Source organism: Mustelus asterias, chromosome 8 (assembly GCF_964213995.1).
Source record: "Mustelus asterias chromosome 8, sMusAst1.hap1.1, whole genome shotgun sequence".
NCBI classification, from domain to species: Eukaryota; Metazoa; Chordata; class Chondrichthyes; order Carcharhiniformes; family Triakidae; genus Mustelus; species Mustelus asterias.
Window position 1 is genome coordinate 80,046,015 of NC_135808.1, and position 26,948 is coordinate 80,072,962.

The 26,948-nt window shown below is 42.7% G+C and overlaps 1 protein-coding gene across 1 annotated transcript in view; it reads left to right on the forward strand.

Moving 5' to 3' along the window:
• Positions 1-26,948, forward strand: part of lamc1 (laminin, gamma 1) — a 251,907-nt gene that overhangs the window by 125,268 nt on the left and 99,691 nt on the right. Inside the window, exon 2 of the mRNA XM_078218326.1 lies at positions 5,333-5,637. Coding sequence (XP_078074452.1) covers positions 5,333-5,637 — 305 coding nt within the window. The remainder of the gene's footprint in view (positions 1-5,332; positions 5,638-26,948) is intronic.

Consider the following 26,948-nt stretch of genomic DNA (forward strand, 5'->3'; position numbering starts at 1 on the left):
CTGGTTCTGTGTCCAGTGGTGAGGGAACCAACTTGATCTTGTTCTCACCAATCCACCATGACAGTCTTGGTAGGAATGACTACCAGATGGTCCTTGTGGAGATGAAGTCCCATCTTCACGTGCAGGATATTTTCCATTGTGCTGTGTGACACTACCACTATGTTAGATGGGAATTAAAACACATCTGATTACTGAAAACTGGGCATCCATGAGGTGCTGTGGACCATCAGCAGAATTATATTCGACATGGTCTGTAACCTCATGGCTCAGCACGTCGCCCACTCTCTCATTACTATCAACATTGGTTCAATGCAGGAGAGCATATCAGGAGCAGCACCAGGCATTCCTAAACATGAATTGTCAACCCGATAAAGAAGCTACAATGCAGGACTACTCGCATGCCAAACAGTGGAAGCAATGATCACAGAACTAACTGATAAGATCTAAGTCATGCCCCACCCGGTCACGAATGGTGGTGGACTAAGCAACTAAGTGGAGGAGGAGGCTCCACAAATATCCCCATCCTCAGTAATGGGGGAGTCCAGCACACCTGTGCAAAAGACGAGGCTGAAACATTTGCAACCATCTTCAGAAGTACCAGATGGATGATCCATCTCGGCTTCCTCCTGATTGATGCCAGTCTTTACCAACTTGATTCACTCCACATGATATCAAGAAGTGGCCGAAGGCACTGGATACTGCGAAGGCTGAAATGTTGAGGTCACTTATGGTGATTTTATATAAATGCATTGATTCACAATCTTGATGGTAATTGAAGGTAAGCAAAGAGCAAACTAATGTTTCTACCCACTTGCAGTTTACTAATTTCACCCATGTGAAGTGACCTAAAAACATTTGTATTTTAATGCACACCAAAACTTACCATAATTACATGGTTCCTTGTCCCAAAAAGCTTTGCATCTTTTTGTCTTCAGCTACTCACACCATATAAGAAAGGAAGGACGCCTAAAGCTAGAGCTCCTTGGATAACTAAAGATGGACGTTAAAATGATGCATAAAAAGGAGGCTTCTGGCAGTTGTCAATTCCTAATAGTGGCGAACAACTGAATACAAAAAGTACATAGGGGATCTGAAAGAAAGAAAAAAGGGCATAGAGAGAGAGAGGGTGAATGAGAAATTAGAGGCTAACATGAAAAGAAACCCAAAAATCTTGTGTAAGTTGTGGGAGCACATTGCGTATATGAAGCATTAAATGAATACTCCGCACTTCCTCCACTAGAGAAGGGGATAATGCCAAGTCGCAGTAAAGGAGAAGGCAGTAGTAATTTTGGATGGGATAAAAATAGAGTTAATTAGAAGGTTGGCAATCCTCAAAGTAGAAAAGTCACCTGTTCAGGTGGAATCTTGCGTTATTTCAGGAAATAAGTTTGGAAAGTACGGAGGCTCTCGTCTCAATCTTTCAATCCTCCTTGGATATGTGGTGAGAGAACTGGAGGATTGCAAATGTTAAATCCTATTTTTAAGAAAGCCAAGTGGAATAAACCTGGCAACTACCACCCGTCAGCCTGATCTTAACTGTGGAAAGTTTAGAGATAATAATATACAACAAAATTAATTGACATTTAGAAAAGTTGGACTTTTCATGAAAATTAAGAGCAAATCATCTTTGACTAATTTGACTGAGTTGCTTGAAGTATCAAAGCATGTTGATGAGCGTAGTGTTATGTGCATATGTACAGTACTTTCAAAAGCTTTTGATAAAGTGCTGTGGAATAGATTTTGTTACCTAAAATTAAGACCCATGGGATTAAAGATGGATACAAAAATGGCTAAGGGACAGAAAACAGAAAGGAAAGAAAGACTTGCAACAGTGTACCACCTTGACCACAAGTCACCCAAAGCACTTTATAAACAGTTGCATACTTTTGAAGTTTAGTCATTTTTGTAATCCAGGAAATGGTTATTTTTCAGCCTGGAGGGAAATATGCAGTGGCATTTCCCAGGAGTCAATTGCAGGACCACTGCTTTCTTTGATATATATTAACTGGACTTGGGTATACAGGACGTAATTTTCAAAGTTTGCAGATGATACGAAATTCAAAAATGCAATAAACAAAGCGGTGGATACTAACTATCTTCAGCAGTCCAGCACATTAGTGTTAAAGATTAGGCTGAAGAATTTGCAACCATCTTCAGCCAGAAATGCCGAGTGGATGATCCATCTCGGCCTTCTTCAGAGCCCTCCAGCATCACAAGAGATCAGACTTCAAATTATTTGATTCACTCCATGTGACATCAAGTTGAAGGCACTAGATACTGCAATGGCTAAGAGACCTGACAATATACCAACCATAGTACTGAAAACTTGTGCTCCGGAACTTGCCATTCCCCTAGTCAAGCTGATCCAGTGCAAGTACAACACTGGTATCTGCCCAGCAATGTGAAAAATTGTTCAGGCATGTCTTGTACAAAAGAAACAGGACAAATACAACCTGGTTGATTATCACCCATCAGTTTAGTCTTGATAATCTGTAAAGTGATGGAAGAGGTCATCAACAGCACTATCAAGCAGCGCTTGCTCACTGACATTCAGTTTGGGTTGCACCTGACATCATTACAGCCTTGGTTCAAACATGGACAAAAGAGCTGAACTCCAGAGGTGAGGTAAGAATGACTGTTGCTATCAAGGCAGCATTTGAAAGAGTTCAAGGAGCCCTAGCAAAGCTGGAGTTAGTGGGAATCGGAGGGAAAACTTTGCTGGTTGGAGTTGTACCTAGGGACAATGGTTGTGGTTGTTGGAGGTCAATCATCTCATCTCCAGGAAATCACTGCAGGAGTTCTTAGGGTAGTGTCCTTGGCCCAATTATCTTCAGCTGCCTCAATACCTTCCTTCCATAAGCTCAGAAGTGGGGATGTTCATTACGATTCGTGACTCCTCAGATACTGAAGCAGCCCATGTCTAAATGCAACAAGACCTGGATGATATCTAGGCTTGGGCTAACATGTGGAAAGCAACGTTCACTCCACACAAGTGCCAGGCAATGACCATGTCTAACAAGAGAGAATCTAACCATCGACCTTTGACATTCAATGGCAGTATCATCACTGAATCCCCCAATATCAACATCATTGTGGGTGGGTGGGCGGGGAGGGGCAAATAACTCACTTCCGGACCCCTCCCAAAGTCTGTCCACCATCTACACGGCACAAGTCAGGAATGTGATGGTATGCTCTCCTCTTGCCTGAATGAGTGCACCTCCAATAACACTCAGGAAGCTTGACACCATACAGGAAAAAGCACCCCACTTGATTGACACCCCATCCACAAACATTCACTCCTCAACCACAGCTGCACAGTGTCAGCCATCTGTACCATTCACAAGATGCACTACAGGAGCTCCCCAATGCTCCTTAGACAGCTCCTTCCAAACCCATGATTGCTGCCATCTAGAAGGACAAGAGCATCGGACACATGGAAACCACCTGGAATATTCCCTCCAAGCCACTCGCTACCCTGACTTGGAAATATATCGCTGTTCTTTCACTGTCGCTGGGTCAAAATCCTGGAACTCACTCCTTGTACCACATTGCAGCTGTTCAAGAAGGCATTTCACCACTACCTTCTTGAGGCCACTTGGGGATGGGCACTAAATGCTTGTTTAACCAGCGACGCTTGTGCCCCATCAATGAATTTTTAAAAAGAGCATAGTTGATCAAGTAGAACAGACACATGGCTGATACAAATTAATGTGAAGAAGTGTGAAGTGATACGTAACATTGGGAAGAATGAGGAGAGACAATGTGAACCAAATGGTGCAATTTTAAAGATGATGGAGGAACAGATACGTGGAGGTTTACGTGCACAAATCTTTGAAGGTGGCAGCATAGAGTATATGGGGGCTTTTGCTTTATTAATAGAGGAATCGCATGTAACAAGAAAGCTACGCGAAATCTTTGTAAAACACTCTATTGTGTTCATTTCTGGGTAGCACATTTTGCGTAAAAAGCAAGGCCTGGGAGGGGGTGCAGAAAATATTTCATGGAGTGATACCAGGGATTTCAGGTAAGTAGAGACTGAAAGTAGGATCTTTGTCTTGGAGCAGGGAAGGTTAAGTAACAATTTGCTGCTGCTGTTCAAAACCATGAACAGTTTGATAGACTAAATAAGAAGCAGCTATTTCCAGTGGCAGATGGGTTGTTGACGAGAGAAGGCAGGTTCAAGACAATGACGAAAGAAGCTGAGACCATGTGAGGAAACTTTTTTTACCAAGTGGAAGCAGACTTGATAGTAATATTCAAAAGGGAATTAGGTAAATATTTGAAGGGAAAGAGCAAGGAAATGGAATTAATTGGATAGCTTTACCAAAAAGCTGCACAAACATGAATGGCCAAATGGCTGCCTTCTGGGTGCCCTTGTGTATCCAGATTAATTCCATTCCAAGAACCTTTATTACCTGTACAACTTATTCGCCCTTTGAACTTGTAAATTGTATCTATTTCCCTCACATTAGCAAATTACCATCTTGTCAGGTATCCTGTATAAATACAGTTTTCTGTAACTTTTGATCAATTGGCTAATTTATACAGTTTCTGTTGATGCCTGCCCTTAGTATATTTGCTTTTTTTATGTGTTTGTTCCTCCCCATCTCTGGGATATAAATGGGTATTGCACATTTGCCCAATATAGATCATTTTTGCAGGATTCCTGCATGGATTTAAGCTGACACTACAATATGGAGATGAGACATTTAAATCGGGCCCCACTGCATTGTTCTATGTGCAGGTGAATGCCTGTGACATGACTTGAAAAGAGCACAAAATTGCGTTCTGGCCAACATACCTCCCTCAATTAACACCACCAAGAAATTATTTAATGACTAGTCACCTCATTTGTTATTTGTGGGAACTTGTGTCTGCACATTGGCTGTTGCATTTGCTGGCATAAGTGACTGCTGCAAAAGTAGTTGATGGTTCTGAAGCACCTGTGATGGCAGGCCTTGAAAACACAACAAGGCACTTAGAAACTTGCTGTCGGCAAGTTGAAGGGGCAGTACAGTAGCACAGTGGTTAGCACTGCTGCTTCACAGTGCCAGGGACCTGGGTTCGATTCCCGGCTTGGGTCACAGTGTGGAGTTTGCACCTTCTCCCCGTGTCTGCATGGGTTTCCTCTCTCATTCTGAAAGACGTGTTGGTTAGGTGCATTGACCTGGACAGGTGCCGGACTGTGGCGACTGGGGGAATTGCACAGTAACTTCATTGCAGTGTTAATGTAAGCCTTACTTGTGACTAATAAATAAACTTTTAAAAACTTTTTTTAAAGTGCAAAATCTTAACTGGTAAAAATTAAGTTCATTTTTTTCTTTGGTTGCAGGAAAAGCATTTGATATCACATACGTAAGACTGAAATTTCACACAAGTCGACCTGAGAGTTTTGTTATTTATAAACGAACTAATGAAGGTGGGCCTTGGATACCTTACCAATATTACAGTGGATCCTGCGAGAAAACCTACCAGAAAAAGAATCGCGGGTTTATCCGAACAGGAGAAGATGAAAAGCAGGCGCTGTGCACAGATGAATTTAGTGATATATCACCCCTCACTGGAGGAAATGTTGCCTTTTCTACTCTGGAAGGGAGGCCCAGCGCTTACAACTTTGACAACAGCCCTGTGCTGCAGGTATAGTCAAGAAAAAAACATTACCAGTTGTAAATTTAAAATTGTTGTATTGCTCGGTGTACTTTAATCCATGCAGTAGTCTTTTGACCTTGACCGTAGAAATTATTGTTCTAATTGTTAAGAATTTTGTCACTGTTACCAACATTTGGCGAGGGGACGAATGGCTCCTTTTTCATTTAATCACAACAGATTTTTTGAAAGAATAAACTTGCCAGGTCAGTGAGTGTTTAACTGCTTACAGACTACGATCATAAATGACTTAAAAGGACAGATTTTCGAGTTGTATGAAGAATGAGTTGGATATATTACTTAAAGGTGGCCCTTCACCCGTGATTTTCCAACCTCACACTGCCCCAATGTGATGTACACCAGGAATTTGTGGCCTCTGCAACCCAATGAGAGGAAGACAATGTGGAGTGCACAGCGATGTAAATTGGATACCCATCTCTGTCGTGAGCTCAACTCACTCTTCTAATCTGGGTCTTAAAATCTGGCTGTTTTTAAAAGTTCAGTTTTCCAGCCAGTGGATTAAAAATCATTGTTTGGCATAAAGCATTATTCTGTGACCATCACCAACTTTTAAATGTGTTTTAGACATTAATCATCATAATTCTTTGGTGTCCATTCCCACATGTTTTTCTCTTTCCCCTCTTCCTGAAGGTGTTTTTTACTGAGCACTAGTTTTATAAGCACTTGACCACAAAGGGTGTCCTTTCCCAGCTGATGCCACCTGCAACTTCTTCAGAAGTTGATGTGAGAGGAAGATTAGGTTTAAGGTACCATTGTCTTCTATAATTTTAATCTCTCACTGGCCATTGCCTCAACAAAAGCTACTCTAGTGATACCCAGCACCTTCACTTCCATGGGGGTTAGTTGTGTCTCTTCCCCATCAGTTAGTATCTGCTGTCTCCGGTTGTGCAGCACCTTGTCCCTGCAAAAGAAAGAGAAGTTTGCCAATGAGTGCTGTCTGTTTGACTGCTGCAATTTGAATAGCTTGCAGTATGTGCTAGCTGTGAGGAGTGGTTTAAGTGTATAAGGTTGAAGTGAAGCTTAGAATGTTGAGTATGAATGAGCCCAGATTGATAGAGATTGTTGAGTAGAAGTGTGGAACAGCATGTGAGGCTAGTAGGGCAGATAGATAAAGCATGTGAAGACATATTCGCTGACCTTGACCACTAGTGAAGTCATTGAATTCTTTGGGGCTTGACTCCTCAGTTTGTCTGGAGGGTTTCCTGGCCCCCTGTGAATTGAGCACATCTCTTCTGTCCACCTCTGACCAAGGCTTCCATTATTTGGGTGCATTCTCTCCCATGTTATCGCCTATCTTTCTTGTGTTTCTCCTAAGTCGGAAGCAGTTGCAGAATGAAATCCAGCTCCTCATCCAGCAGCAATGCACCTCCTATTTAAGAAGTGCACTCTAACTCATTTATTTAAATTAATCCTGCATCATCTCAATGCCAATTACGGGGGATACCAAATGTATATTAGTTGTATGTGCAGTTGAATTTGATAGAATTTGTTAGATTTTCAATTTCTACTGCATGTAACAGCTAGATTTATCTATTGTGTTATGGTTTGAATGTTTATTACAATGGGAACAGATTAATTAACCTTTGAGAATCTGCTATATTTTACTATATAGGCTGCCAAGCGACTTCAGTAATGATAGGAGCGGAAATGCAAAATATTGCAGATGCTCAATATGAAATTTCAGAAGATGCTGGAACCACCCTTTGGTGGTCCAAATATTCATCAACCTGAAGTATTAACTTTATTTCTCTCTCCACAGATGCTGCTTGATGAGCTGAGTGTTTTCAGAATTTTCTGTACTATTAACAGTTAAGGAAAATTATTTGACACACTCTTGCTACATGTTAGGACAGTCTAATTTACTTCACTGCTGCAACTTTTTTTGGGGGCAGCCAAAAACCATGAAGACATTGGAAGCATGGGTACTTGAGGGATAGCTTAGTGAAAATAGCATGTAGACCTTTGGTCTTAATACCAGAACCTTGAAGAGATTCTGCAGGAGAGGATTTCTGAACTTGACTGAACTTTTAAGCACTAAGTAAGTTGCTTGTTTTGCTTCTGTTAGTTGTTCTTAAACTAGAAGCTGAGTTTGCCGATTTACAATGCTCGACTATTTCAAAATATCCTCTATGTTGCTTAAAAGCCAGAACATTTCATTGCCTCGAGTGTAATAGTGGGGGAGAAATTAGGTGATGGCGGTGTTTTAATGTTGTCTAATTTTGGGCATTTGTTCAAATTGTGTAATATTGAAAATAATTTGTGTTCTCTGCTGCAATTCTCTTTCGGATTAATGTCTTGCAAGGAGGCCATTGATACAAGTGTGACCTGAACTACATTTGGAGGCACTTTTTTTTTGTTGAAAGTTTGCTTTGGAAACCAGCTGTTGGATGCATTCCCAGTTACTCTTTTGTTCAGTTCCTGGCTGCTTTTGTAATGCTGTCCTAGTTGTTTCCGGACAGGAAATGGCAACTTCCAGTTTGGAAAAACTATGTGGAAAGGAAGCTGTTGCCACCTGCATTGCCAATAGGTCATGAAAGCTCAGGCTATTTGTTTACAATGGAAGTACCTCTGTGTATTTTTACATTATGGCAAGCCTGACTACCAATAGCACTGCAACTCCTGGTTCATAAGCAACTCCTATATGCTGTAATATTTTTATTTTTTGGTAAATCTACATCTGTATGGCTGATACCAACTTTGTCGGAACACAGAAACACATGCTATGTATGAATGCAATTTGGTGCCTACCTGTGGAACAAATTTAATGCAGGTAATGTGCAGCATATTGGAGTTTGAGTTGCTTCTGGGTTAAGAACACCACCTACACAGCATTGCCTGTGAGGCGCTTTTTCTCCATTATTCATTTGGGGTGGCACAGTGGTTAGTACTGCTGTCTCACAGCACCAGGGACCCAGCCTCGGATGACCGTATAGAGTTTGCACGTTCTTCCTGTGTCTGTGTGGGTTTCCTCCGGGTGCTCAGATATCCTCCCACAGTGAGGTTTAGGTGGATTGCGCAGAGATGTGCAGGTTAGGTGGATTGGCTATGCTAAATTTCCCCTTAATGTCAGGGGGATTAGCAGGGTAAATATGTGGAGTTATGGGGATAAGGTCTGGGTGGGATTGTTGTTGGAGCAGGCTCGATGGACTGATTGGTCTCCTTATGCACTGTAGGCATTCTATTCTATCACCACCTTTACCACAAAATGCGCTACCATACTGCCTGGTGGTGATTAAGTGAATAACTTCAGTGAGGGCAATGTGTTGTTATTCGCAATGGCAAGGTTTTAAGAGAGCAGTGAAACGTGATGGGAAGGGGGCTTTTCTCAAAATTAATGCACTATCTCTGTTCTTTAAATACACTGGTAGCTAACCTGCCTTTGTGCTGATCTTGAGGGTGCCTTCATAAAGTTTCTTGTTGCTCACTGGCTCAATAGACTTCTGACCAGCAAAATAAAAGTTCTGAAATGCTGCCAATGTTTCCAAGATGCATTTTTAAGCTATGCATTTATTATGCAAAATGCCCAAGAGCCTTTTGTCATCCAGCTTGAGAGTACAGATGTAACTGAAATTATTCAAGCTGCTCCTGTGACTTGGCATCCTTCTGAGGACCACCCCCCACCCCCCACATTTGTATTGTTCATATAACTCACTGGAATTTATCTACAAATTACAGGTGAGCATATGGGCCATGGCTGTGAAAGGCTACCATGATTCATCCTAGTGTTCAGCGACAAATATTTTTTCTCACTGAACGCATCACGTTAACTTTTAAAGGTATTGTTTTCATGCAAGTATTTGGAAACTTTTTTCATTGGAGAGGGTGAATCATTTTTTGGCACAGGATGAATTTTGACATGATTTATGTAATTAAGTTTCGTTTGCAAACAACAAATTTTTGGCAAACACTCATTTGAAGCTGATGCCCTTTTTAAAAAGGTGGAACCCTGCCATTTTCTGCAGGCAATCAAATTGTGAGTTATGAACTTAAAGACCCAGTTATATAAAGTATTCATCATGCTGTCTAATAGCCAACTGTTTACTGCAGCAGTGAATGTCAGGCGTGTTTAAAACAATGGGTTTCTTGTTAAAATGAAGGTCACAGCCAGCCATTTCGATCCTGAGTTGTATTTCCTTTAATAGTATGTTCAGATTTCAGATCTTCTTTCCAACTAGATGCGGCATAATATAAATTTGTTTCAGGATCGTCTAGATCTGTGCTCTCAGTTAAAAGATTAATTTTCTTAAATCCTAATATTCTAAACTGCATTTACAGAATATGGTAATGTTATAATAATGCCTCTTTCTCTATTTCCTGTACATTCCGTAACACAAAGTGTGACCTGGCATAAGGGAAAGAGGAAATCTGTAATTGACCTATCTGGGATACTTTGGTGACAGTCTGCCCTCATAGCTGGATGTAAAAGACCCGTAGCATTATTTTGAAGAAGGTATCCAGGCCAATATGTATCCTTCGATCACTTCACTAAAGCGTTACTGCTCAGGCGCTCCCACCTTTGCGCTCTGCTCGGCCCCTCACCTTCCTGTCTGGCCAAACCCCCCCGCCCATCTTGAGGTCCCCACCTGTCCTCCTTCTCCCAAGCCCAGGCTCCTTGCACTGGCCATCACCCACATTCCGTTGTTCTCACCCCTGCCTGCTTGACCCATGCCTTCATGCCCCTGCTTTTCTGCCCTCATTGTCAGGATGTCCATCCTTCTCCTGGCTCTCGCCCAACCTCTCTTGCACCGCCCCTAGCCCTGACACTTGCTATCATTCCATCATGGATTTATGGAACTTACTATTACTTACTGCACCATACACAATCTAAATCTAAATTAGCTGTTTGTTTAAACCCCCATGTAATGACTGGTTCATGATAATTTACTGTGATAAAATTTAATACCTAGATTGCTTTATCCAACACTTTTGGAAATGATGGATCTTTTTAGTGGACTAATGACATCTCAAAGTGAAGATATTTTTAGTATTTTCAGTTTAGATGGAACAGTTCTACTGCATAATTGGGCAAAGTACAAAGGCTACAATAAATGGACAGATTGTTCCAAAGCTTAAAATTTTGATGGGCTGCAAGTTTTCATATTTGAATCCACTTGACCTGAATTGATTCAATAATGAATAACATGGCTACAAATGAAATTAATGTTTAGGCAGGTTAAATGGGCTTAAAGACATATTTTTCCAAAAATAGACAATGTTTATATCGGAGAGCTTAAAATGACTTGGAAGGAGACTTTGAGACATTGACAATAGCCCAGAGGGAGGTACTGGACCAAGAAGGGTAGATTGGAATGGACTATCAGACAAAGTCTAAGGTAATTAGTAGACTCTTCTTTGGTGGGTAATTTTGTAGGGAAAATGTAGGGGAGCAAAATGGCTTTTATCACCTATAATGATCTTGTGAGAAAATGCATCTGAGCTCATTCCTAGCATTCTTTGGGGGTTTAATCTCTTATATAAAGAAAAACTTTACGATGAGAGGGTGTTGGTTAATTAACTGCTTTAATCTAGGTGCAAGAATTTTTATTTTGAATTGTGTCAACCCTTATTACGTATTCCACACTTGTCATCCTAGCTTGATCACTGAATTAGTCTATGTTGCTGCTGAGAGATGCAGAATGTCTTCTGTTATTGTTCAGGTCAGAAACTCCAAGGTGTTTTATGAAGCCCGTCTGGATTTTAAGTTTTGCACTTTGAATTTAGCTGAGATAAACATGACATGCTTCACTTCAGGTTTGATTCAAATGGCTCACCAGGGAGCTTGTATCAAAGTTTATTTAAGAATATAGTTGCCATGTATGGAAAGAAAATTAGTAATAACTTTTATCAATTACAAACCGAAACAAAGCAATCGCAATAATGTATAACCCATAACAAATATATCTACAATTTTCCAATCAAACAAAGCTTCCCATAGACAAAAAAGCCCTTTCCACAGGTTTAACACAGCAACGACTAATGCTCATGTGATGCTGGGACTGTGTCCTTTGGATGAATGCTGCAGTTCTCTTGAGGCACACACACAGGCTTGGAGTCGGAACAGCTTCCCAGAACACAAGGGAAAGCTTCTGGTTGAGCCACCAACAACAGATTCTTTACTCCAGGAAGGCAAGAAGCCTTGCTTTCAGCTAACCAGCAGAATTTCCAAAACCAGGAGAGAGAAAAACACTTCTTTACAACTTGATGTCCCTTCTAAACTAAAACTGCTGCCGGCCAAAACAGAAAATGAAACTTAAGTTCACCAGGAAGGAAAATGAACTGTCCAAAAGACATGACCTTCCTCCTAACAATGCAGGGTCATAAAAGATTCTAGAGTAAAAATAAACCCCATTTAAGTAGCAATAAAAGGACTTGTACAGACAACTTAGCAACACAGAGCTGCAGAGCACATGATTAAATTAAAATCTCTTAAAGGTTCACTAACGTCACACTCCATAGAACCATAGAAGTCCTACTGTGCAGAAGGCAGCCATTCGGCCCATCCAGTCTGCACTGTCTCTCCAAAAGAACATCCCATCCAGACACTCTTTCTGCCCTATCCCCATAAGCCCCCACTTTTACCAAGGCTCATCCACTTTACATGCACATCTTTGAAGTGTGGGAGGAAACTGGTTCACCTAGAGGAAACCCACACAGACATGGCTTTCTGCCTTTTAAGTGACAGTAAAGCCGCATCAGCCTAACTGCTTCAAAGGCAACAAGTTCTTTTTGAGATCATGTGCTGTATCCTGAACAGCAACATCTGAACCCATTCTGAAATATACCGTGAAGAAGAAAGGAAATTGATCCTGAGTTTGTTTTTTGTTGCTGAGCTGTTATGGTTACTTTTACAATTGTATATAATATATTAAACTGCTCTATATATCTTGGATAAAAGATACCATCCACAGAAAAGAGGACATGATTAATGGCTTCAGCAGCAAGAGGGGAAAATGATAACCGACTACAGCTCAGTTGTAGGATGTGACATAGGAGGATGTATAACAATTAAAGGATAGTTGACATGGTGTCAGCCATGTATTTTGAATGTCAGTATCATTATTATATAGTGGAAAAGCAAACATAGATGTCCCACCTGGAGTATGAGATATTTGTATATCCACTGTAAAGATTTATCTTTAAGCTAGCTCTGCCTTTAGCATTCATAACATTTATAGTAGTTGTTAGGAGCAAGATCATCAATTTTGACCCCCTTTTTGTTGCTATAAGTGAAATACAAAGCTCTGAGTTCAGGCAGGTTAAGAGCTTTAGGACTAAAGGCATCTGTTCCTTTTACTGAGATGCATTCCATAGCTTTTATGTATGTTTAGTGGTCAAATTTTTATTCTTAAGTGGGAAGCATCAATGCAACATGTTAAGTGATTGCATTTTATTCGGTACAGTTTCGAATTTGATGCCTCTTGCTTTATGGCTAGTTCTGTGAATTGTACTGAACACCATCCATTATTTCTTCCCTACCTAACTACCAGCTTTACCTGGCCTGTTTCTATCTCCAGTAAGAGAAATCTATAAATCAAAGCCTATTCAAAAACCTGCATGTGCATCTGCAGACCAATTCTCATTTTTTTCCTATTAATTTTGACCTTTTGCAGCTAAAAGTAGATATTACAGTTTAAATTAAATGTTTGTGAGTGGACATTTGTAAAGAAGTTCATGCTAATTGATTGACTCTCTAGAAGTATGTGAATTCCAGATAAAGTATTCTGACCATGTATTCATACAACAGTGTCTTGTCAGCTCTTTCTTCAGTCTAGCTACGGGCATCGTTTCAATTCTGCCAGCCTTCAATTTCAAGAACAAAGAAAGTTATAGCACAGGAACAGGCCCTTCGGCCCTCCCAGCCTGCACTGACCATGCTGCACGAATGAACTGAAGCCCCCTACCCTTCCAGGGACCATATCCCTCTATTCCCATCCTATTCTTATATTTGTCAAGACGCCCTTTAAAAGTCACCATCTTATCTGCTTCCACGACTTCCCTGGCAGCGGGTTCCAGGCACCCACCACCCTCAGTGTAAAAAAAAAACTTGCCTCGTACATCTCCTTTAAACCTTGCCCCTTGCACCTTAAACTTATGTCCCCTAGTAATTGACTCTTCCACCCTGGGAAATAGCTTCTGATTATCCACTCTGTCCATGCCCCTCATAAGCTTGCAGACTTCTATCAGATCGTCCCTCAACCTCCATCATTCCAGTGAGAACAAGCAACGTTTCTCCAACCTCTCCTCATAGCTAATGCCTCCTTGCCAGGCAACATCCAGATAAGTCTTTTCTGTACCCTCTCCAAAGCCTCCACATCCTTCTGGTAGTGTGGTGACCAGAATTGAACACTATATTCCAAGTGTGGCCTAACTAAGAACCTTTCAAGCTGCAACATGACTTGCCAATTTTTAACCTCAATGCCCCGGCCGATGAAGGCAAGCATGCCGTATGCCTTCTTGACTACCTTCTCCACCTGCGTTGCCACTTTCAGTGACCTGTGTACCTGTACATCCAGATCCCTCTGCCTATCAATACTCTTAAGGATTCTGCCATTTACAGTATATTTCCTAAATGTATTAGACCTTCCAAAATGCATTACCTCCCATTTATCTGGATTAAACTCCATCTGCCATCTCTCCGCCCAAGTCTCCAATCGATTTATATCCTGCTGTATCCTCTGATGGTCCTCATTGTTATCCGCAAATCCACCAACCTTTGTGTCGTCCGCAAACTTACTAATCAAACCAGTTACATTTTCCTCCAAGTCATTTATTTATATATATATATATATATATATATATATTGCAAACAGCAAAGGTCCCAGCACTGATCCCTGAGGAACGCCACTTGTCACAGCCCTCCATTCAGAAACGCACCCTTCCACTGCTACCCTCTGTCTTCTGTGACCGAGCCAGTTTTGTATCCACCTTGCCAGCTCACCTCTGATCCCATGCGACTTCACCTTCTGCACCAGTCTGCCATGAGGGACCTTGTTAAAGGCCTTACTGAAGTTCATGTAGTCCACTGCCCTACCTTCATCAATCATCTTCGTCACTTTCTCGAAAAACTCGATCAAGTTATTGAGACATGACCTCCCCTTCACAAAACTATGTTGCCTCTTGCTAATACGTCCACTTATTTTCAAGTGGGAATAAATCCTGTCTCGAAGAATCCTCTCCAATAATTTCGTTACCACTGACGTAAGGCTCACCGGCCTGTAATTACCTGGATTATTCTTGTTGCCCTTGTTAAACAAAGGAACAACATTGGCTATTCTCCAATCCTCTGGGACCTCCCCTGTCGCCAGTGAGGATACAAAGATTTCTCTCAAGGCCCCAGAAATTTCCTCCCTTACCTCTCTCCGTATTCTGGGTTGTATCCCATGAAGCCCTGGGGACTTGTCTACCATAAAGTTTCTCAAGACCTCCAATACTACCTCCTTTTTGGTCCCAACATGACTACACACCCTTCCCTAGACTCAACATCCACCAAGTCCTTCTCTTTGATGAATACTGACACAAATCACTCACTTAATACCTTGCCCATTTCCTCTGGCTCCACGCATAGATTCCCTCCCTGTCCTTGAGTGGGCCAATCCTCTTCCTGGCTACAATCTTGCTCTTTATATATGTCTAAAAAGCCTTGGGATTTTCCTTAATTCTGCTGGCCAATGATTTTTCGTGACTCCTTTTAGCCCTCCTTACTCCTTGTTTAAGTTTCTTTCTCCTTTCCTCGTATTCCACACTTGCTTTGTGTGTTCCTGGCCTTGACAAATGCTTCCTTCCTTTCTTTGACTAGGCTCACAATATATCTCGTTATCCACGGTTCCCAAAACTTGCCATACTTATCCATCATCATTACAGGAATGTGCCAGTCCTGAATCCCTATCAACTTACACTTGAAAGCCTCCCACATGCCAGATGTTAATTTGCCCTCAAACATCTGCCCCCAATCTACATTCTTCAGTTCCTGCCTAATATTGTTGTAATTAGCTTTCCCTCAATTTAGCACTTTAACTTGAGGACTACACTTATCTTTATCCATCAGTACCTTAAAGCTTACTGAATTGTGGTCACTGTTCCTGGACTGCTCCCCTACTAAAACGTTGATCACCTGGCCGGGCTCATTCCCCAATGTCAGGTCCAGTATGGCTCCTTCCCTAGTTGGACTATCTACATACTGTTTCAAAAAGCCCTCCTGGATGCTCCTTACAAACTCTGTCCCATCCATGCCCCTAGCACTAAGTGAGTCCCAGTCAGTATAAGGGAAGTTAAAATCTCCCATCACAACAGCCCTGTTACTTTTGCACCTTGCCAAAATCTGCCTGCATATCTGTTCCTCCATCTCCTGCTGGCAGTTGGGCAGCCTATAGTAAACCCCCAACATTGTAACTACGCCCTTCCTATTCCTGAGTTCCCCCCATATTGCCTCGCTGTATGAGCCCTCCGAGGTGTCTTCCCGCAGTACAGCTGTGATATTCTCCCTCACCTCTTTTACATCCCCCTCTATCCTGCCTGAAACATCTATTTCCTGGAACGTTAAGCTGCCAATCCTGTCCTTCCCTTAACCAAGTCTCTGTAATAGCAACAACATCATAGTTCCAAGTACTAATCTAAGCTCTAAGTTCATCTGCCTTACCTGTTACACTTCTTGCATTGAAATAAATGCACTTCAGTCCACCAGACCCTGCCTGCTTTTCCTCCGAGTCTTACTGGCCCTGTTCTCTGGTTCCCCTTCAGTTAAATCTTTGCTTTGCTTTGGTTCCCACCTCCCTGCCAAACTAGTTTAAATCCTCCAGTGTGACACTAACAAACTTCCTGGCCAGAATATTTATGCCCTTCCAGTTTAGATGCAATCCCTCCTTGTACAGGTCCCACCTGCTCCGGAACAGATCCCAATGGTCCAGATATCTGAAACCCTCCCTCCTACACCAGCAGTTCAGCCACGTGTTGAGCTGTACTGTCTTCCTATTTCTAGCCTCACTGGCACGTGGCACAGGGAGTAATCCTGAGATTGCAACCCTAGAGGTCCTGCTTTTTAACTTTCTACCCAACCCCCTAAATTGCTGCTACAGGACCTCATCAGTCTTCCTACCCATGTCATTAGTACCAATATGTACCACGACCTCTGGCTGTTCATCCTCTCCCTTCAGAATGCTTTCTGCCCATTCAGAGACATCCAGGATCCTGGCATCAGGGAGACAACTTACCATCCTGGAGTCTCTTTTACGTCCACGTTTTATTGTTCATCCTTTGTTATGCTTCATATTCCAGCTGAGATGTGAAACTATTCCTAGACTATTGTCAGTGTTGTGATGAGGTCAATTGCAGACCTCTGAAGAGATGTAAACCAATGTATTGCTATTTTGAAAAGGCAACAAACCTGACCCAATCCCCTCATGATCCATTTGTTTAATATGTTAAAAAAATGCAGGAGATGTTATAAATGTGTGATAAAAACAAATGCTGGAAATATGCGGCAGGTTAGGCAACATCTGTGGAAAGAGAAATAGAGTTAACATTTCAGGTCTGTAACCTTTCATCAGCTGGGATTCTCTCCTAAAACTTCAGCATCTCGCTCTCCACTTTTTAGATGCTACTCTACCTATTGACCAGGCTTTTGGTCATCTAGCTTAATATTGCTTTATGTTGCTCACTGTCATATGTTTAGTAACATTCCTTTGAAGACCGTGAGATATTTGGAGTGGCACAGTAGTTACCACTACTGCCTCAGAGCCAGGGTTACTGTATGTGTGGAGTTTTCACATTCTCCCCATGTCTGCGTGTACTCCACCCTCCCACAGCCCGAAGATGTGTGGGTTAGGTGGATTGATTACCATAGAATCCCTACAGTGCAGAAGGAGGCCATTCGGCCCATCGAGTCTGCACCGACCACAATCCCACCCAGGCCCTACCCCCACATATTTTACCCACTAATCCCTCTAACCTACGCATCTCAGGACTCTAAGGGGCAATTTTTAACCTGGCCAATCAACCTAACCCGCACATCTTTGGACTGTGGGAGGAAACCGGAGCACCTGGAGGAAACCCACGCCATGCTAAGTTGGCCCTTAGTGTCAGGGGGACTAGCTAGGATAAATGCATTGGGTATAGAGATGGGGTCTGAGTAGGATTGTAGTCAGTGCAGAGTTGATGGGCTGAATGGCCACCTCCTGTATTGTAGGATTTTATGAATCCAAATTCTATTACGTTAAAGATGCTATATAAATGAAAGTTGCTTAACAAGCAAATGAATACATGGCACAGATATCGACTTCCCACAAGATAAGGATTGGATTGCGATCTAATCCACGTTTAGATTAGCTTTTTTGATATATTAGGATTATTTTAATGTTGTATGTAAAATCCATCCTGGTAACCTCTCCCGTTGACAACTTGATCACTCTGGAGACCTGCTCTAATTTAGCTCTTGCTGATTCTCATCTAATATAACCATTTGAAAGTTAACTTTATTTCAAATGTAATTGCATGAGGATATGATGGTGGTCAACCAGTTTGAAAATGTGAAGAGGCAAATTTGATTTGGGAATTTCTTTAGAATAAGTAGCTAGAAATATAGGGAGCTGTAATAGATTTGGATACAGGTCAGCTGTAGGCCACTGTATTGGGATTAGTTTTAGAATTGTTTTTCCTTGAAGATGTTCTTTTTGAGGTAGAGTTCTATGTGCAAGGTAGCCATCTGGAACCTTATTAAATGAGCATTCCTCATCTGTAGGATTCTGATACTGATTCTGTTCCTATCTAATCAGCAATCTCCAGCAAGAGCTACTGGTGAGTTGGCTGGAGTAGAAGTCTCCAGACAACAATCCGGAATGGGAATTGACTTTTCCTTCTCCTCAATTTGTAGCCTAAGGTCTCTGCAGGACCGCAGCTGAAATGAGCTGAGTCAGCATTTTGATCAGCATGGCTCAGTGCCGTGTTAAAATTCTTTACCCAGTCGGGCACGAGATAATCATGGTAATTTTTATCACTGAAATAACTAATTGGCCAGGTTTTAGGTACTTAATTGTTTGGCCATATTGCTGATATATGCACCAGTTTGGTGCATTTGTAAGTGTGTCAATCTGGAGTTCCAAATATTCACCTGCAGCGTCTGCTGTCTTCAAACCATTTTAGATTAAATCTGTGCTTTTTAACAACTATAATTAATAATCATGTTTGAAGTTTGCAGGTGCTACTGCATTAGTGTAGTTGAGCAGTGCTTTAAGGAAGAGGCAAATGGACCTCTTAATTTTGATTATCAGTCTGACTGCAATATTTTGTCACCACTGCTGGATTCTTCTTTCTTTTATGTTGAATTCATGAACTGATTTTGACATGTTTAAGAACTTGAATTCATATTTGTAAACTTCCAGCTCAGATTTATTTCAAGATTATACAAAAATAAAATGTTCAATCTCAATGTTAAATGGAATGACTTTTTTTCTTCACTATAGTGAAGTTTAATGCAGTTTTAACAGTAATGTACTGGTACTGTATAGGCGAGCAGGTAATAAATAGGACTTACTTGTTTGCAGCTGCTGCTTTCTACCCATTTGCCAGTGATAGTCTAGTTTAATTGGAAATTTAGTATGCACACATACTCTTGTTAACAGTGGTCCGCATTTGGTCAACAGCAGTACACAATATGAACCCTGCACTCTGAGAAGCACAGGTTCTAGAAAAAACAATATTGTTATGCAAATTGATCACACCCCAAACTGATGAGCCAAGGAAGAATCATACTTTACTGCATGTGATGCCAGCTGAGAAGATGATGTGAGCAGATTCTGCATTGTAAAAGTTGTCAATCTGCTTTCATATTGTTTTGAAGTTTATTGTTACAGAAATTTCAACCTTAAGTGTGCTGTAGGCATGTTAACATTGAGTGTGCCATTGATGGCCTTCTGAAAAATTATGGTGGTGTTCTCCCACTGTTGATCACTTGTAGAAATGCTCTCTGCCACTTTTCAACAGAATCTACATTGTGGCCAAGATGCTATCTCCATGAATTTTCATTATCACAGGAGTTGTGAATAGAGCTGAACATGGTGGACTTGCTAGCAAAAAGCCCAACAGCTGCCTTGTATAGGCAAAGCTGCAAGTATCATAACCATTCTGCAGTGCATCAGGTATTGGAATGCTTTTCCGTTTTTCCCCCACAGATCTTACATTTCTTGAGTTCATATTTAGACCAGGACTGTTGAGATTTGGCAAACTGTGTGTCATTGAGCAGGATGGTTGGGTATGGGCTACTTGATTGTACTGTTGATGACTGCTTCCACTATTTTTGCTGATAATTAAGAGCCTGCTGATGGAGCATGAAATGATCATATTAGATTTGTCTGTTTCATATGGATAAATAAAACTGGCTAATTTTCCATATTTTTGGCTAGATTTCAATATTAAGGTGGCGGAGATTGTATAATATTTTGATTTGTATATTAGGGGCAGAGCCAGTGAAGGTTTGTACATACAGGCACCAAAGGGAGCAGGACTTGAAATGCAATTGATACTGTTTTGGATGGATTGATGTGGCAGAGGCTATTGAAGAGAGCATTGGAGACATTGAGCCTGAAAATAACAGTGGTAAATGAAGGTTTCAGGAGTGTTAGGTGAGGTAAGTGCAGAAGCAGGTGGCATTTCTAGGATGGAAATAGATATTCCTGGTGATGGCGAAGATGGATTTTGAAATTAAGCCTATTGCCAATAGGATGCTGAGCTTGTACTTCTCCTGTTCCACCCTGGGGAGGGTGAGGAGGAAATCGGTGGCAGAGGATTTCTGACGAATGGCCATTGACCTGAAATGTTAATAGTTTCTGCCTCTGTAGATACTTCCAGACCTGTTCAGTATTTCCACTATTTTCTGTTTTTATTTCAGATTTCCAGCATCCATGATGCTTTCGTGTGGTATTCAAGTGCTTGTGCTGGGCCTCCAGAATATTTTCATTTGTCAGAGAGAAGATAATCTCCCTGAATTTAGTATTCCTCCATAAAACATGTACAGTAGTGACCAAGATAAGTATGCAGCTACAATGGGAAGATGGTTTACATTGTGGAGGTGAGAATAAACAATGATATGGTGGAAATACGAGGGAATCTGTTCCTTATTACTGCAGACTTGATGTATTGTGGACCTCTGCTGGATAATAAGGGAATGGATTGTGCCACAGGTTTAATTGCATTTTTGGGAAGTGGATTTTGTCCACAATCTCTAGGGATTATTACAATGCCTGAACCGTTTACAAATAGTTTGTTTGACACCTTGGACTCCTCTCCAACAAACTTAGTGACTTAGATGTGTTTGTTAGCCAAATGCCTTGAACAGTACCTTTCCACTGAAAAATAATTAGTAACATAATGGTCGGCTTATGAAGAAAGTAAGGATGTGTGGGATAGAGGGAAGTTTGGCCGATTGGATAGGTAACTGGCTATCTAACAGAAGACAGAGGGTGGTGGTGGATGGAAAATTTTCGGACTAGAAACCGGTTACCAGCGGAGTGCCACAGGGATCAGTGCTTGGTCCTCTGCTATTTGTCATTTTTATAAATGACTTGGAGGAGGGGGCTGAAGGGTGGATCAGTAAATTTGCTGATGACACCAAGATTGGTGGAGTAGTGGATGAGGTGGAGGGCTGTTGTAGGCTGCAAAGAGACATAGATAGGATGCAGAGCTGGGTTGAAAAATGGCAAATGGAGTTTAACCCTGACAAATGCGAGGTGAATCATTTTGGTAGGACAAATTTAAATGTGGATTACAGGGTTCCGAAGAATGTGGAGGAACAGAGATCTTGGGGTTCATATCCATAGATCTCTGAAGGTTGCCACTCAAGTGGATAGAGCCGTGAAGAAGGCCTATAGTGTGTTGGCGTTCATTAACAGGGGGTTTGAGTTTAAGAGCCGTGGGGTTATGCTGCAACTGTACAGGACCTTGGTGAGACCACATTTGGAATATTGTGTGCAGTTCTGGTCACCTCACTATAAGAAGGATGTGGAGACACTGGAAAGAGTGCAAAGGAGATTTCCCAGGATGCTGCCTGGTTTGGAGGGTAGGTCTTATGAGGAAAGGTTGAGGGAACTTGGGCTTTTCTCTTTGGAGCGGAGGAGGTTGAGAGGAGACTTGATAGAGGTTTATAAGATGATGAGGGGGATAGATAGAGTGAACGTTCAAAGACTATTTCCTCGGGTGAATGGAGTGGTAACTAGGGGGCATAACTATAGGGTTCATGGTGGGAGTTATAGGAAGGATGTCCGAGGTAGGTCCTTTACGCAGAGAGTGGTTGGGGTGTGGAATGGACTGCCTGCAGGGATAGTGGAGTCAGAAACTTTAGGAACATTTAAGAAGCTATTGGATAGGCACATGGAGTACTTCGGGATGATAGGGAGGAAATAGCTTGATCTGGGTTTCAGACAGAGCTCGGCACAACAACGTGGGCCGAAGGGCCTGTTCTGTGCTGTACTGTTCTATGTTCTATAAGACCTAGAAGTCTCTTGTTCTTTGGCAAAACTGTTGCGTTCCATGGTACTTGGGTTTGGGTTGCCAGCCCAGCTGAGAAATGTGCTTTATCACAAGCTCAATATTTTCAAGATGCTTTCTGTAAATGTTGTGGATTCCCATATCACTGACAGCAAGGGGTAGTTTATTCACTAGCTTAGCAGCAACTTCGGTTTACATTGTTAAGCTTGCAAAGATTGTCCTTGGATAGGTTAAGTGAATGGGCAAAAATATGGGGAAATGTGCAATTGTTCTTTTTTTTAAAAAGCATATTATCTAAATGGTGAGGGATTGCAGAGCTCTGAGATGCAGAGGGATCTGGGTGTCCCGGTGCATGAATCACAAAAGGCTAATATGCAGTGAAGCAAGTAATGAGAAAAGCTAATAGAATGTTATCATTCATTGCAAGGGAAATTAAATACCAAAGTAATGACATAATGCTTATACAGCGCACTAGTGAGACCAAATTTGGAGTACTGTGCGCTGTATTTGTCACCTTACTGAATTCAGTGAAGGAATGGGTGGATTGTTTTATGAGGAAAGGTTGGACAGGTTAGACTTGTATTCACTGGAGTTTAGAAGAGTAAGAGGCAACTCGATTGAAACATATAAGATCCTGAGGAGGAATGACAGGGTGAATGTGGAGAGAATGTTTCCTCTTGTGGGAGAATCTGAAACTAGGGGAAACTGTTTAAAAATAAGGGGTCGCCCATTTAAAATAGAAACGAGATGAAATTTTTTCTGAGGGCCATGAACTCTCTTCCTGAAAAGGTGGTGGCGCAGAGCCTATGAATATTTTTAAACAGAAGTTCCTGGGATTATGATGGGCCGCAGATGGCACGCTCAGTCAGCAGCAGCATCTTCAGCCTGCAGGTGGGGGAAAAGGCTTGTGGAGGCATCCAGGGGGGTGGGGAGGGTGTGGGTTATATGTTTAACTATGTAAGTGACCTCAAGATTGGGGGGGAGGGCTGAGGTACACATGGGGCATAGGCACATCCACTTCAAAATGTTCAGGGGTTAACAAATGGACATGCATCACAAATACAAGGGGATCGAGGAATGCAGGGAGGATTGAAAGGTCTGTGAGGGAGGGAAACTTGAACATTAAGCTGCCTCGGGATGATAGGAGGGTTTCATGTTCACTCTCAGAAAATCCAAGTTGTTCTAGCAGTGAGAGGTTTGTGCTACCATTTGCATCCCGCAGCAATGGCGCAGTACAAAATTAAAATGAAGAGAAGGTCTGCTGGTGATGGTTCTGTGGATTGATTGGAGAGCAGGTGTGTGCATGGGGTGGGGGGGGGGGGGGGTGCTGCTGTTTAAAGGGGTAGCTAATTGAACTATACATTCCCAAATAAGGAGAGACGGACAGCTGAGAGATGTTAAGAATCTTTCAGTGACAATGTAGGAAATCAGGAAAGTGAGGCAATGATACCCATTCATGTGAGACTAATCCAGTAAAGTGGTGCAGATCATTCTCCTTGTTTTAACACTTTGTTCGCAGCATAGAAATTTCCCAGAGTCAATACAAACTCCAGAGCAATTGAGCGACTGAACAAGCTTCAGAAACCTGTTTAAAAAGTTTGGTGCTGGCATCCATACAGAAGAGAAGCCTCAGCCCCCCTCAAATAATCTAATTTCCTGTTAAAAGATTTGCCCTCATGTTTATTCCAAAGAGTGTCGTATTAGAGTGCAGTGAATTAGGATCCTAGCCATCATGAGAACAAAGCCCCTGAACCCACAATTACTGATGGTCACTGACAGAAAGAAGACCTTTGGCAGCTAATGCTAACACTTGTCTTTTCTCTTGACACTGCAGTCAGGAGACCATCACGAAGATGGAGCTTGAATTCATTGCAGTCTACTTTATCAGTTACACAGTAAGAAGTCTCACAACACCAGGTTAAAGTCCAACAGGTTTATTTGGTAGCAAATACCATAAGCTTTCGGAGCACAGCTCCTTCGTCAGATGGAGTGGTTATCTGTTCTCAAACAGTGCAAACAGACACAGAAGTCAAATTACAGAATACTAATTAGAATGCAAATCTCTACAGCCAGCCAGGTCTTAAATGTACAGACAATGTGGGTGGAGGGAGCATTCAACACAGGTTAAAGAGATGTGTATTGTCTCCAGACAGAACAGCTGGTGAAATTCTGCAAGCCCAGGAGGCAAGCTGTGGGGGTTACTGATAATGTGACATAAATCCAACATCCCGGTTTAGGCCGTCCTCGTGTGCGGAACTTGGCTATCAGTTTCTGCTCAGCGACTCTGCGCTGTCATGTGTCGTGAAGGCCGCCTTGGAGAACGCTTACCTGAAGATCCAAGGCTGAATGCCCGTGACTGCTGAAGTGCTCCCCCATAGGAAGAGAACAGTCTTGCCTGGTGATTGTCGAGCGGTGTTCATTCATCCGTTGTCGTAGCGTCTGCATGGTTTCCCCAATGTACCATGCCTCGGGACATCCTTTCTTGCAGCGTATCAGGTAGACAACGTTGGCCAAGTTGCAAGAGTAGGTACCGTGTACCTGGTAGATGGTGTTCTCATGTAAGATGATGGCATCCGTGTCGATGATCCGGCACGTCTTGCAGAGGTTGCTGTGGCAGGGTTGTATGGTGTCGTGGTCACTGTTCTCCTGAAGGCTGGGTAGTTTGCTGCGGACAATGGTCTGTTTGAGGTTGGGTGGTTGTTTGAAGGCAAGAAGTGGGGGTGTGGGGATGGCCTTGGCGAGATGTTCGTCTTCATCAATGACATGTTGAAGGCTCCGGAGGAGATGCCGTAGCTTCTCCGCTCCAGGGAAGTACTGGACGACGAAGGGTACTCTGTCCACCGTGTCCCGTGTTTGTCTTCTGAGGAGGTCGGTGCGGTTTTTCGCTGTGGCGCGTCGGAACTGTGGATCGATGAGTCGAGCGCCATATCCTGTTCTTATGAGGGCATCTTTCAGCGTCTGGAGGTGTCTGTTGCGATCCTCCTCATCCGAGCAGATCCTGTGTATTCGGAGGGCTTGTCTGTAGGGGATGGCTTCTTTAACGTGTTTAGGGTGGAAGCTGGAGAAGTGGAGCATCGTGAGGTTATCCGTGGGCTTGCGGTACAGTGAGGTGCTGAGGTGACCGTCCTTAATGGAGATGCGTGTGTCCAAGAATGCAACCGATTCCGGAGAGTAGTCCATGGTGAGTCTGATGGTGGGATGGAACTTGTTGATGTCATCATATAGTTGTTTCAGTGATTGCTCACCATGACTCCAAAGGAAGAAAATGTCATCGATGTATCTAGTGTATAGCATCGGTTGAAGGTCCTGTGCGGTGAAGAAGTCTTGTTCGAACCTGTGCATGAAGATGTTGGCATATTGAGGTGCGAATTTTGTCCCCATGGCTGTTCCGTGTGTCTGGATGAAGAACTGGTTGTTGAAGGTGAAGATATTGTGGTCCAGGATGAAGCGGATGAGTTGTAAAATTGCATCTGGAAACTGGCAGTTGACGGCATTGAGTACTGAGGCCGTTGCAGCAATGCCATCATCGTGGGGGATGCTGGTGTAGAGTGCCGAGACATCCATTGTGACGAGGAGTGCTCCTGGTTCAACTGCTCCATGTGTGTTGAGTTTCTGTAGGAAGTCTGTAGTGTCGCGACAAAAGCTGGGGGTTCTTTGTACAATGGGTTTCAAGATGCCCTCGACATAGCCGGAGAGGTTCTCGCACAGGGTTCCGTTTCCTGAAACGATGGGATGGCCGGGTGTGTTTGCCTTGTGTATTTTTGGGAGGCAGTAGAGATCTCCAACGCGTGGAGTACGTGGGATGAGAGCACGGAGGGTGCTCTGATGGTCCGGATCAAAGGTTTTGATCAGAGTGTTGAGTTGACGGGTGTGTTCTTTGGTCGGATCTGTGGGTAACTGTCTGTAGTGTTCCTCGTTGTTCAGTTGTCGGTACACTTCTTTGCAGTAATCCGTTCTGTTCAGTATGACGATGGCCCCTCCTTTGTCTGCTGGTTTGATGACAATGTTGCGGTTGGTCTTGAGAGCGTGGATGGCGTTGCGTTGTGCTTGGGTGATGTTCGGTGCTGTCTTGAGTGCGGCTGATGAATTTGGTGTTGACGCACCTCCTGATGGCTTGGGCATACATGTCAAGTCGAGGGCAGCGGCCTTCGGGAGGAGTCCAATTCGACTCTTTCCTCTTCGGTTGCACTGCGGGTCTCTCTGCCTGCTGTTCCGGTTCATTAGCTGTCTCATTGTGTTCGCTGTTGGCCTCTTGGGGTTTGTGGAAGTTACAGGCAGGAGAGAAGGAGAAGATTGTGACAAAGGCACTTGGCTCACCAAAGGGAGGAGCAAAATCCTTCAGACAAAGAGCCAGCAGGATCCTCTGGACGCAGAGGATCCCTGTGACACTGTGCATCAGCGGCTCTCAATACCTCGGGTGTTCAGATGTCACATATCATCTCTGTAGATGAACAAGAAACAGTGTCGCCAATGCTTTTGCATGTTCAGAATCTGGTGATTCATTTGTCACGTTTTCCAGGAATTGATGCCATGGGAACTGGAGGCACATCCATTGCCAGCTGTGCCAGTAGCTCTTTCCAGGGCTTCGCTAGGGATCTCTGTGGGATCTCAATGTCCACACACAAATGTATTCATGAGGTGACAGATGCCCTTTTTGCCAATGCTCCTAATAGAAATTAGCAGCAGGAGTGGGCTATTCAGCCCTTCACGCGTGCTCTGCCTTTCATTATGATGATGGCTGATCATCTGATTCAATAACCTGTTATATATTCAAAAGGTTGCAGGTTGCTTTAAGAGCTTATCACAGG